This window comes from Trichosurus vulpecula, chromosome 6 (assembly GCF_011100635.1).
Source record: "Trichosurus vulpecula isolate mTriVul1 chromosome 6, mTriVul1.pri, whole genome shotgun sequence".
NCBI lineage: Eukaryota > Metazoa > Chordata > Mammalia > Diprotodontia > Phalangeridae > Trichosurus > Trichosurus vulpecula.
This window is the reverse complement of record NC_050578.1, coordinates 1,240,214-1,252,621: the sequence shown is the minus strand read 5'-3', so window position 1 is coordinate 1,252,621 and position 12,408 is coordinate 1,240,214. Positions and strand designations below refer to the sequence as shown.

General features: G+C 55.4%; 1 protein-coding gene across 1 annotated transcript in view; it reads right to left on the bottom strand.

Moving 5' to 3' along the window:
- Positions 1-12,408, bottom strand: part of TUSC3 (tumor suppressor candidate 3) — a 48,904-nt gene that overhangs the window by 3,883 nt on the left and 32,613 nt on the right. Inside the window, exons 7-9 of the mRNA XM_036764921.1 lie at positions 11,066-11,129; positions 8,811-8,885; positions 7,527-7,617 (exon numbers count right to left, since the gene is read on the bottom strand). Coding sequence (XP_036620816.1) covers positions 7,527-7,617; positions 8,811-8,885; positions 11,066-11,129 — 230 coding nt within the window. The remainder of the gene's footprint in view (positions 1-7,526; positions 7,618-8,810; positions 8,886-11,065; positions 11,130-12,408) is intronic.

Sequence of the window (12,408 nt, the reverse complement as noted above, 5' to 3'; positions counted from 1 at the left end):
ATCCTGTTCAAGGCACTCCTTGGACTGGGCAGTGGGGGGGTCTGTCTTGCTTTTCCGGACCTCTTGGCTAACGGAGCTTTGCTCCCTCCTGCTTTCACGGCCCTCATCTTTCTTGGTTTTCCTCCAGCACCACCATCATCTCCCAGGCCTGAGGCCTCACCCTGCTCTCACCAAAGAATTCTTTCCTGACATCAGGCCTAAACTGGACCCTTTGCAACTACTCCTCAGGCTCCTGGTTGTGCCTTCTGTTCCAAGGCCTCCACTGGGGAGGGGGAGAAGCCCTTCTCTCGGGGCAGCGCCCTCCACTTTGGGGGAGTTCTCTCCTCAGAAACACTTCCTTATTGTACCTTTAAAAAATGTCTAGTCTTTCCCCTCAATTCAACTCAAGAAACACTTAAGCAGCTACTCTGTGCTAAGCACTGGGAGAGGGGCTGGGTAAACAAAAGGAAGACTCAACCTGTCCCCGAAGCTCCTTTGGGGCTTGCCCCCCAATCCTGAGGCACAGAAAACACCCGGATGTGAAGGTAAGGGATAAGGTAATTCCAGGAGGGAGGGCCTAGAAGAGAGCCATGGCCTCAGAGCAGCAGCAATGAGGCTGAACTTTCTCATCTCCATATAGATGGAGCCATTCAGAGAAGAGGTAAGGGCAGCATCAGGAACTGAGGCTGCAAAGGGAGGCTGAAGGCTGATGCGGAGGGTCACTCCAGAGACAACAGGGAGCCGGGAGGCTGCTTGGAGCAGAGTAGCGATGGGCGCCTTGGGATGATGAGGTAGCTGTGTCCACAATGAATGGAGAGAAGCCCAGGGAGGTCACTGCCGCAGCATCCACAGGCCCAGCTGCAGGAGGTTGGAGGCCCTCAGTGTCTGCTGTCCAGGCCCCAGTTCCGCATCCCCCCATGGCTCCCCATGGCCAACTTCCAACTTTCGAGATCTAGGCCCTTTCAGGGCCTTAGAACTGGGTGTCGTACCTACTGGTCCTCAGGTCACTTCTGCCACTCTCTCTAGTTCATCTTCGTTGTCCCCCAGCACCTGCCCCTATTCACCATACATGCCATGTCAGCTCATAGGCCCTCCCGGGCCCCAGGCTCCTCTAGCCCTAGGACCGATTCCTTCCCTCCATTCTGACCACATCCCCTAAATAACTCTTCTTCTCTCAGTCCACCCCTAGCCACCACCATCACTTGACCTCCAAGCCCTTCACCCTTCAGCACTGAACCAAGCCAGCAGCCCTGGTCTGGTGTCCCTTTCCTCTCTTCCAACCTTGACCCTCCAGCTAAGCAGTTCAACATGACTGCTCTCTCCTCTGGAACATCTTACCTCCCTAGCACGACCCCCACCCCCTGGCCCATCCCTAGCCAAACTCCAGCTTTGGGTTCCAACAGATTCGCTGGGTTCAGGGAAAAAAGGAGAAACACCAACACACCATTGCATGTGCCTTCCCCTCCTGTGAATGTCTGAGCTTGTCACAGTCCAGCCATCCCAGCGACCCCTTCCCTGGGCAGAGGGGCCCAGACAAGCTTCTCCTGCCCCTTCGGTAACGCCAATGCTAAGATGGTCTCCTCGTCTTAGACAAGACGGGGCATGTGCAGATGAGCGGCTGAGGTGGGATCTCAATGGATTCCGCTGCTTCTTGTCTTGATAGCACATCCCCCAGACAGTCAGAGATCTGTCAACAGACCCAAGTGCTTCCATTCAGTTGCTAGACAGAGACACAGATCCACGTCGTCCACAGTTTCTTCCCAGTGTTCTCTGCACCACTCCTATTCATTCCCCAGCAGTGGGGACCAGACAAAGCACCCCACCACTGGACGTTGCTTCAAACAGCACCAGGACAAAAGAAGAGGGATACCAACCAGACCAGGCCGATCTGAGCAAAGCAAGGCCTGATAATCTCCTCTGCCTGCACGGTCTGAAGCACAGTCTCTTTACTACTGTGAAAGCCAGGAGGCCTCTTTGGGGCAGTGAGTGATAAGGGCCTCCTGAGGCTGGGGCCTGCTCAGCCCTCCAGCCACACGCAGGCTCTTCGGGATAATCAGAGGCAGGTGCTGTCCTCCTTGTCAGTCTGTGTGCTCCTGGAGGACAGAGCATCTCTGGACAGCCCTGGCCAGCCCTGGACGCTGCCAGGACATGAGAGGTCTCTGGGAGGGGCAAAGTGTCCCACAGCTCCCTCAAATTGCCCCCCGGCAAGGCTCTCTGAATGCCAACTTCTGGGACATGAGGGGGCACAAGGGCTTTGTTCTGACCTGGTAAGTACCTAGCCAAAAACCCCATTCCATTCCTCTGATGGAATCAAGAATAAAGACACAACGCTTTCAAAGCTGGAGAGACCTCGGAGGTGATCCTTTTGGCAGCCTGAAGGAAATTAAATAAATGTATAAGGTGCTACTCACCTAGGGGCCAGGCACTGGGCTAGGCACTGGAGAAACAAAAGACAGAAATGAAAGGGGCTGACCATCCGGAGGGGGTGGGGGCTACGCACCCCAGTAAGGATGTGAGAGAGAGCAGCGCTGGGAGGCAGGGCCGTGCGCTTGAGCTGTGATCTGAAGGAAAACAGGAGCGCCGCAGGGCAGGGGGAGATGGGGACATGCTCTGGGCATGGGACCACGAGGCGGGAGATGAAGTCTGGTGAGCCAAGGGTCAACATGATGAGCATGGAGAGCGTGTCCCACAGCAGGGGCACTTGAGGCTGGGAGAGGATGCTTCCTGGGCAGTGGAAGGACAGGCAGCCTTGGGTGGATGTGGGCAGCTGTGAGGAGGATGGATGGAAGCGGGGAGACCCAGAGGCGGCCACGGCCAGTCTTGGCAAGAGCGAGAGGCTGTGTGAGTGTGAGAAGGGGACAGAGAAGGCAGAGCTGGCTGGCCCGGGCACCTCCATGGGCACAAGGCACAGTCAAGAAGGACTCCTTGGGGACCCCAGGAGGGTAGTGTCCACATGAGAAATGAGAAAGTCAACGGATAGATAAATACAGTTGAAAAGGAAGGGCTCCACTCTGCACAGAGACGGGAGACAGACATGGGATACGTCTGAGGTGAACCGTCCAGAAGGTCTCTGGGAGAACAAAAGGCGCTGAGGAGGGATGTGGCCAGCTGGCCTGGGGTGCAACGCTATGACTGACAGAGCTGGTGCTCCTACTCTAGGCCTCCTAGCACACTACAGGACCACAGGAAAATGGGAAATGAAGATCGCTCTGGTTTGAGTCAAAGCCTGGCATTAGACAAGCAGGTCCTGAGGCCCTTCGGAGTGTCCAGGAAAAGAACTGTGGGCATGGCACCACCTCCCATCCCAAGCTTACCATTTGCAAAAGAGAAGATCCCACTTGATAGCTCTGCACTGGGGTTAGTACAGAAATAAATGGCTAATTCTGAAAGGGTTTGGAGAACGCTCAAGTTTACAAACACTGAACTCTCCTCCTGATGCCCAGATTCCCTCTACTGCAGCAGCAGATGTGCTGCTTCAACCCACCCTGGGGCATGCAGCACCTGGTCCTAAGTGTGGGGCCCCAAGGCCCCTCTGCTCTCATCTGGGATCTCGTTAGCCATGGGCTACCCTTGGGCATCTACGTGGAGAGAACAATGCTAAAGCCAAGTCACTTCTGCCCCAGGACCCCTCTGACAAACTCGGGCCCACTGTCTATCAGCGCTGATGCCTCAGGGGAGCGCCTGTGCCCTATGGGAGGGACAGGCTGCAAGCTTTGACCCAAACCCCTTTGGTTCTTTCTTTCAGTGGGAGAGGAGGCCTTGAGGGCACCCCTGGGCCAAGAGCGGGGAGGCAGCTAGGAGTCCTAATATCCCAAACCCATTTGCAGTAGGATTCACTCCCAGTAACTGAGAATATTAACCCTGGAGCATTTGGACATCATCAGGCCCAGAAGTCAAGTCACTTAAACAGCCCAGATGGTGCCCCTGCTTCCTCGGCTCCATGGCTCTGAGGCCCCTCAGCTGGATGCCATCTTTCCTCTCCCACCAGGGCTGGTAAACTTGGAGTCAGCCTGGACTCTTGGCCCTCCCTCAGCCTTCATGGGAAATGGCTGCCTTGTCCAGGCTAGCTGTCTCTCCCACCCTCACAGACCCCGGCCTCCCTCCTCACTGGCCTCTCTCCTCCCTGATCCGCTCTCCACATCATCCCCGTCTTACAGCACCAGCCCTGAATGCCCAATCACGTCCCTCCCTTTCTCATGAAGTTGGGGTGACAAAGACTCTATACATGGAAAGTCTGTTTTCGAGGCTTCCTTTACGTAACTCCCACTAACACATTATGCTCTCCAGGCTGCCCAAATGGTTTCCTGGCTGCTCCCTGATGCTCTGCTCTCTCTCCTCCCCCCCACCTGCCTTCCTGTGGGGCTCCTGTCAGGAGCGCCCATGACCTGCAGCCACCCCTGACCCCCACAGGAGAGGCCACCTCCTGAAAGGCTTTGAGAGCTACTTGGTACGGACTCAGTCGCTTTTCTTTGTTTCAAGGGTTGTTGAGGCCAAAGGTGAGCATCTGGGCTCTTGGCACTGACCCCATCATGGAGGCTCTGGGAGGCCTGGGATAGGGCAGTCTGGCTGCTGCACCCCCAGAGCTGAACACAGCATCTCACACATGTTCATCAATGCTTGTTTCACTGAACTGGATGAGGGAAGAACATCAGGAGAGATGCCCAGAGACGAGGCAAAATCTACTGAAAGAGACAGGAATTCAAATGGCCCAGTGTGAGTATGAGGCCCAGAAAGGTGGAGGACGGGCACACCGTCAGATTGGTGATCGTAGAGCCCCCTGGGGTGGGAGCCATGGAGCTGAGAATCTGCCTCTGAAAGGTCGGACTTCATCTGAGAGGGACTGGACCATCTATGGACAAGGGGGCCTCGCTGCAGGGAGGAGGCCCCAGGTGCATGGCACATGAGGAGGGGAGGACGGTGGTGCAAGAGGAAGAGGCCGGAAGAGCACCCAAGGGATAGGGGCTTTGAACCCTCGAGGTCTGTCTCCCTCCCCTTCTCCTCTTCCTCCCTCTGTCTGTCTCTCTTCCCTTCCACTGTCCTCCATCTGGCTCTGTCTCCCCATGTGGTCTCTCTGCCTCTCCCTCTCCCCACTCCGTTCCCTTGTCTCCTTCCCTGTCTGTCTCTGTATCTCTCTTTATATGTCTCTCTCCCCTTTTTTCTCTCTTCTACAAGCAGAGCAACAGTAGCTTCCAGAATTTCTTTGATGATCACTTCGTGTTCTCATACAGGGAGGAAGGAACGGGGGCAGGGGGTGGGTCCTACTCTGGATTAGAGCTGTGTAGCAAGGGGCCCCTTGGTCTTTTCAAGTGTGATCATGAGACAAGCGCCCTAGATTTGGGGGGAAGCCGGTTGTAGAGCAGTCAGGGAAAGGAGACAGAGGCTCCCACGGTCTAGAATTCTGCCACCAGGGCAGCCCGGGGGCGATGCCCTCAACCAAAGAGGGATGGACAGTGTCCTGCAGGAGCCACAAGAGGAGGAGGGAGGGAAGCACCCAACAAGCTTCTCATTAGACACAGTCAGCAAGTGGAGGGCTGGGGGCATCAGTGCACAGGAAAAGCTGGGGGAGGGAAGGAAGCTTCCATGTCACCGGGGGAGGTCTGGGGATGGTCCCAAGGATGCTGTACCTGCCAGCCCAGGACCACGCCCTCACCCTCAGTGAGCCAGCTTCCAGAGGGTTAGGGCCTTTATGGCACTTTCCACACCCCCCACTGCCTCTCTCTCTCAGACTAACTGTTTATGATTTAGCCTTTGTTTGCTTGGGGGTACACACACTCCGGGCCCTCAAAAAAATGTCAGTGCTTGAGGGCAGCACCGGTGTCTTCTCGGTCTTTTCATCTCTAGTGCCTGGGAGAAGGTCCTGCAAATACCATGGTGGGCTGGCCTTTAGAGAGAGATCCCCACACCCAGAGATCTCTGAGTGCGTGTACGTATACATATCCAGATGGATGGCTAAGTGTGTAGACTGATAAACGGATGGATGTTGATATATTTTTAAATGTGCTTTCTGCCACTTTCCCATTTTGCTTCTGGCCAGCATCAAGACTAGAAACCAGACAAAATCCGTTGGGGTGACTTTCCCAGGGACCCTCAAATCTGTCTCAGGTTGTGAACTCCACCATCTCTGGGAAAAAGTCCAAGACTAGAAATCCTGGTGGCTATTGAGATGCTGCCTTTCAGGACCTTTGGTTCTTATATCTCAGTTTACCAGATATGCTTTTCCACTCAATCCTATCCTCACTAGATCAAAGCGCCTGAATAAGGCTGTGTTCTGCACCCAGAGGCCTTCACTTCAAACAAAGGGTGGGGAAGCAGGGGCACTTCTACTGGCTGCTGGGGGCAAATGGGTCCTTAGGTGACTGTAATGACCCTGCTCAGCCCAGGCTCCCCAGAGTACTCAGCACCCTGCCCTGGCCTCTTCTCATGGTGCCAAGGCCTTGGCTGACCCTCCACAGCCTCCAGGCCTCTCTGCTTCTTCTCCAGCACTGCACCCTTCACTCCCTCGCTCTCAGAACTCATTCTCTTTCCCCGAGTCCCCCGGCTGCTCCTGCCTCCCCTATCACTGCAGAGACACTGCCACATTCCCGGTGCCTCAGGCTCCCGACCCAGGAGTCATCCCAGACGCCTCCCTCTCTTGTCCCCCATATACAAAATGGTACCAAGCCCTGTCCATCTCCCCTCGGCGGCACCTCCTGAACACTTCACGTGCAGCAAGCTCTCGACTGTGCCTCCTCCTCTCCTGCCCAGGGCAGGCTTCATCATCCCACACCTGGATCAGTGTGAGGGCTGCTGGGGGGTGGGATCTGCTGCCTCGGGGCTCTCTGCACTCGGGTCTATCCACCACACAGCCATGATTCCCCTAAAACACAAGTCTGGCCCCACCCACCCCCCTACTCAATAACCTCCAGGTCTCCCCATCGCCTCCAGGAACACTAAGAGAATGTGGTTTGGCCTTCAGGGGCCCCTTCTACCTCACTGCCTGATCTTCAATCCAGTGACACTGGCCTCCTGGCTGCCCCCTCCACCAAGGCCCTGGTCCGCTGGGGTGTCTGTCTGCCCCTGCCTCCACACCCATTCTCCCTCTCTCCCTCACTCTGGCTCCATCTCCCTCTCTTGCCTCTCTCTCTTTCTTGCTCACTCTTACATCTACTGGGCTCAATCCAGGGGCTCATCACCAAAATTCAGGCTGAACACATGCAAAGGAGCTGCTGTCCTCAGACTGAAGAAATCACAGATTGTCAGAACACTAAGCTACAGCTCCCTACAAACGAGAAGTACTTCGGTGGGTGCGCAGACTCCCATACAGCTCTGTGTGTGTGCATGTGCTTGTGTGTGTCCGTGTGCGTGTGCACATCCTGGCGTCTCTCTAATGGGTACTCTGCAGGCAGGGGCTTGGTGCCGGGGGTGGGCTGGGGCAGGGGATTTGCACTGTCCGTAACGCCCAGCACATGCGCTTGCTGAACGGGCCAGAGTGAGGCTAGCTCAGCATTTGCGCCTCAAAGCAAAGCAATGGCCCTGGTAGAGGGACGGTGGCGGTGCGTGGGGCTCACCTGTAGGGATATCCATGGTACTTGGAGCGGAAGATGGACAGCAGGAAGCTGAAGAAGAACACCACCAGGCCCAGGCCCACCAGGCAGATGACTGGGGGAAGAGAAAGAGGGAGGTGGGGTGGGGGGTGGCTGGGGGACGGCCAGCCCCACGATGGCCCTTTCTCCAAGGGGCAGGGGACTGTGGGCTGCCTGCCTCCTGCAACTGAAAACCCAAGGGCCAGAATCCATGCAGCTGCCCCTGGCAGCCCCTCCTTGGGCCACACCAGGGCCACCAAGGCTCTGACTCGCCTTCCCTGGCTCCACTGCCTACTCTGCAAGGACAGAGACCCTAGTGACATGAGCAGACGGGGCTTTGCTTCTTCCCACACGACCGACAGAGGGACACAATGGAAGACCCTTGGTCAGCTCAGGCTCTGAGTCACAAAAGCTTAAGGACCATCAATCCCAGAGGGAGTGGCCCCCAAGCTTCCTGCACAGCCAAGTGAGAAGTGCCAATGTAAGCCAAAGCATTTAGTGGGTACCACTGTATGCCAGAGACAACAAAGAGATGGCCTCTCTCAAGAAGCTTCCTGAACAGAATGGACACGGTCCTGTTTGTTGTCTCTGGGTCTCCGTGGACCTTAATCTTGGTCATTCCATGACTTGTCTTCACCCGACTTAAGACTCTTAAGTTGTTGATGACTAGGATCGTACTAATGACTCAGGAATGAATGTTCACTTCTACTAGGGGTCAGGTCTCTAAGCCTCCCTGAGAACAGCAAAGCCCACCCCTCCGCTTCTCTGTGGCAGGGATGCTGGCCTTCGGGGCGGTCCCTGGTGTGGCCCACCACCTCCCAATCCCAGGCCCAAGGTGACCTCCCACCTCCACTGTCCAGAGCTTGTGTGGACACAGTTGCTGGCACGTGGGCTCTCCTGGAGGGCAGGGACCATGCTGTTCTCTGTGCCCAGCAGAGTGCCTGGCACACAGGAGGCACCAAATCAATGCTTCTTGACCACCCTGCAATGCCCCAGGGAGTCATTACCACTTCAGACATGCAGTGAGCTGTTCCTATTCCCTGACACTAATCCTGTCACCTTACGTGAGCAGGCAGGCCAGGGACTCAATTTCTCATGGATGCCTACTAAGTTGCAATCCCACAGGACGCAGGCTCTGGCTCAAGGGCAGTTCAGGGGCAGGCCCAGCCCTGGTTCAGCACCGGACAGGGCCTCCCTGGCCATGCTTACACTCTTATCACCTCAGAGGCTGGGCCTCTGAGCACCAGCCGACTGCAGGAAATCACTTACTTCTTCTCTTGCCCACGTCCCCTTTGGAGGTGGCAGCTTCATTGAGGAGGACCATCCCCATGGTGATGGCAGCATCTAAGGCCGTTGTCAAGGAAACCACAGAAAAGCAGAGACCACATGTCACTGACTCCCTGCCAGCCACCGACCCAGGACAGGAGAGGGTGCAATGTTTACACACACGCACACGCACACGCACACCCCTCCCTTCCCCCCCCAGTCAATCCCCATCCATCAGACGATCTGGATTTGTCAAGATATCGAGGCTTCTTCAGCCCGGTGTCTGGGGAAGCCCACAGACCCCTTCTCAAAGCCATGTTTTGAGACATGCAATGGAGGAGATTACAAAGAAAACCCACCATGCTAAAACAGGCCTCAAAAATATGGTTTGAAAAGGCCCCTGGGGCACGACGCCCTGCTGTACATGCGCTCAGAATGCAGAGAAAGGAGGGGCTAACCTCCGGGTTTCCAAGGCCCACACTCCCCTGAAAAAGAAATCTCCTGACCAGCAAGCCAACAGATAGCTCCATTCCCAAGGGCATGGCAAATAAATCCCAGGCCCAGTCCTCTGTCTGCAGCGGCAGAGGAGGTGGGGAGAATTTGGGCGGGACACTGTGGGGTTGGGGTGGAGGCTGACAGAAAGGAGGAGGTGGATGGTGCCGAGGACGGCCAGCGAGGTCACTTTGCCTCTCCTCCCCCTCCCGCCCCCAGTCCTCTCCCAGCAGCTCCTCCTCAGGCCCCTCTCTTGGGGCCTTTCTCTTCCTTCTCTCCACATCACTCTCATCCTGCAGTCTTCTCTTCAATCTCTCTCACACACCCCACCCCCAAATTAATCTGGCTTCTTCACTGTTCCAAAGCTCTCCAGACTGATCCCTTCCCTCGTGATTCCTTCTCCTTAAAACCTCATAACGTTCCTCCTGTTCCTCCTCTCAAACATCTAATTCCCTCAGAAGTTGGAATATTAAACGAGTCCCCTGGAGCAGGTGCCATGGCCCCTGGGAGAGGACCTTAAAAATGGGTCTACCCCCTTACCTTGGTTAGGACACTGGCAAACCCCTTTCCATTTCCCCATTTCTGCTTTTCTAAGTAAAGAATAAACTGCCAATTGAAGATATTTGGCTTAAAAATAATGATTACCATTGGGACAGAAACATTGTTAGGGCTCCCACGGTCTCATCAGCTCTAGCTCACGGACAGCTGTAAGCAGTTCAACAGTCTCGCTCCCAAATCCTGCCCGTCATTTCAGGGTGTCTCCACTGCGCTTCTCAATCACTTTCCTATCACATAAGGACATAAAAACGTAGGCCTGACCTGCATCAAACAGCAGCTCCTATCTGCACAAATTAAATCCTGCAGCCAGAGGCTCTGAGTGGCAACAAATACGTCCGCGTGACAGCATCACTCAGCTGCACCGGTGAGGACAACACGAAGAAAGGGGTTTGTCGATTTAAAGAAAAGTGGAATTAGATGTTAAAATAATATTATGGGGAGCCCAAGAGCGATCCTCGCGATGGAGGATTCCCACTCACACATCGTCATGTAGGCCGCCGTGCAAACACCCACAGAAATGAGAATGATCTGCTCAACAGAGCCATCTCCAGGAGCAGGAGGACAAGCCCACTTCCTGCACCTAGCGCCTTTCCAGATGTGCACGTGCGCACAGGTCTGCGCTTGGACATGACTCGGGTCATGTAGTGGCCAGAGTGCTGGGCCTGGAGTCAGGAAGACCTGAGTTCAAATCCAACCTCCTACACTTGCCCGTCTGCCTCAGTTTCTGCAACTATCAAATGAGGGTAATCAAGCCCCCACGCAGCAGGGCTGCTGTGAGATCAAACACGACCCTGCTTGTAGAGGGCCCAGAGCAGGTGCGATGTAAAGGCCTTCTGGTCCTTCACTGCATTTATTCAGCAGCCCAGCCAAAGGAGGAGCAACAGCAGAGGGGAGGGGGCCATGGGAGTCCACCTCTGATGACCTCTGGTCACTAGCAGGGAGGGAGAGGAGGACAAATCATCAGCTCCTCCACACCTCCCCCCACGCCCCCCCCCCCGCCCCACCCCGCAAGGGGCCCTCAGCCGCTCCTCCATGGCAGCTGCAGGTGTGACCACTATCCCTCACTCACCAATGAGCAAACAGAGTGAGGGGCCTCGCCCTCAGTCGGGCTGGCCCAAGCAGCCACTTCAACGCTGCTGGCTGCAAAGCCGCTGGGGGGCCTTCCCACTTTGGTCTCTTTCCTCCCCCATTTGTAGGTTAAAGGATACTTAGGAGGAGAATGATGTGTGACTCGGCCACAAACTGAGCCTGGCTACTCCCGTGGATGTAACTCTACAAAAGAAGGAGAGGACAAGTGGGTTAGATGGTGGGGAAAACTCAGGACAGCCCCTGACGGTGCCCTCCTGGAAGAGATTCCTTGCTAGCAGTCCCAGGAGGGTGGGATCACCAATCTAGGAGGATTAACAGCAGCTCCCAGCACCCAAGCCCATCAGATGCAAACAGCCCAGGGAGAACCGAGCCCACCCCCTTTAGTGCCCGGCAGCCGGGCGCTAAGGGAGGGCCTAATTCCATTACTATCTCCCACGGATAAACCATTCAACATACACCGCAGCAGCCAGCTGGTTCTGAGTTCATTTACCTCACCACTTCCAGTGTTTAACCATAACCATGAGCAGAGAGGCACAGCAGCTCCAACCCAGCCCCACCCAATTCTGGGTCTGTTGCTGGCAGTGTCCCTCAAGAAGTCTTCCTGATCCCCTCTCCCGCTCACTCACTTGCAGGCCTCTCTTGTTCCTGGAGGTGTCTGGGGTGGGTCATTCATCCATGTGGATGGTGATTCCCACAGGGGCCCAGGTGGCTTCCAGCCTCTCTGGCTCCCGGAGAGCCCTCCAAGGCCCAATGATAGTAGCAGCCATGTGTTTGCAAAACAACTTCCTTCACTGTTTTTACTACAGCTTCCTAAATCAACACCGAGGGATGATAAATAAACTATTACCACACTGCTAGAAATTGTTAAAAATCCTCTTGGCTTGGCTTCCTGCTTGGTGCACAATTCTCTTTCTCAGTTTCTCTCTCCACTTGAGACTTCTACTGATCACTGCAGCTCCTCACTATGGCCATTGTCACGGTGATGGGAGAGGCTGGTGACTGATCCTTGTGTTCCAGTATGTGGCATGCAGGCAGGGGCCATCATTTCTGGATGCCTGCAGTTCTTCCTTTGGAGCTCCAGCCCTACCTACATCATCAACGGCTTTGAGGTCATTTCTAACCAAGTCCAGCCCAGAACTGATGGGGCAGGCTCGGGAGGGGGCTGTCTGAGAACAGGAGCACCCGGCTCCTTCTTCACCCTCCCCTCCCACAAGAACGGACGTTTGCTTGTGTTAGGCCCAGGAGAAGATGCAGGAGGGAGTATCTGAAGGAGCAGGCAGCAGCCAGCCTGGAGGCATGAAGTCCTGAGTTCAAAGCTGCCCTAGACACTTACTACCTGGGTGACCCTGGGCAAGTCACTTGATGTCTGTTTGCCTCAGTTTCCTCAATTGTAAAGTGGGGACCATATTGGAACCTCCCTCCCAAGGTCATCGTGAAGATAAAATGAGATATTCTCTCCGAA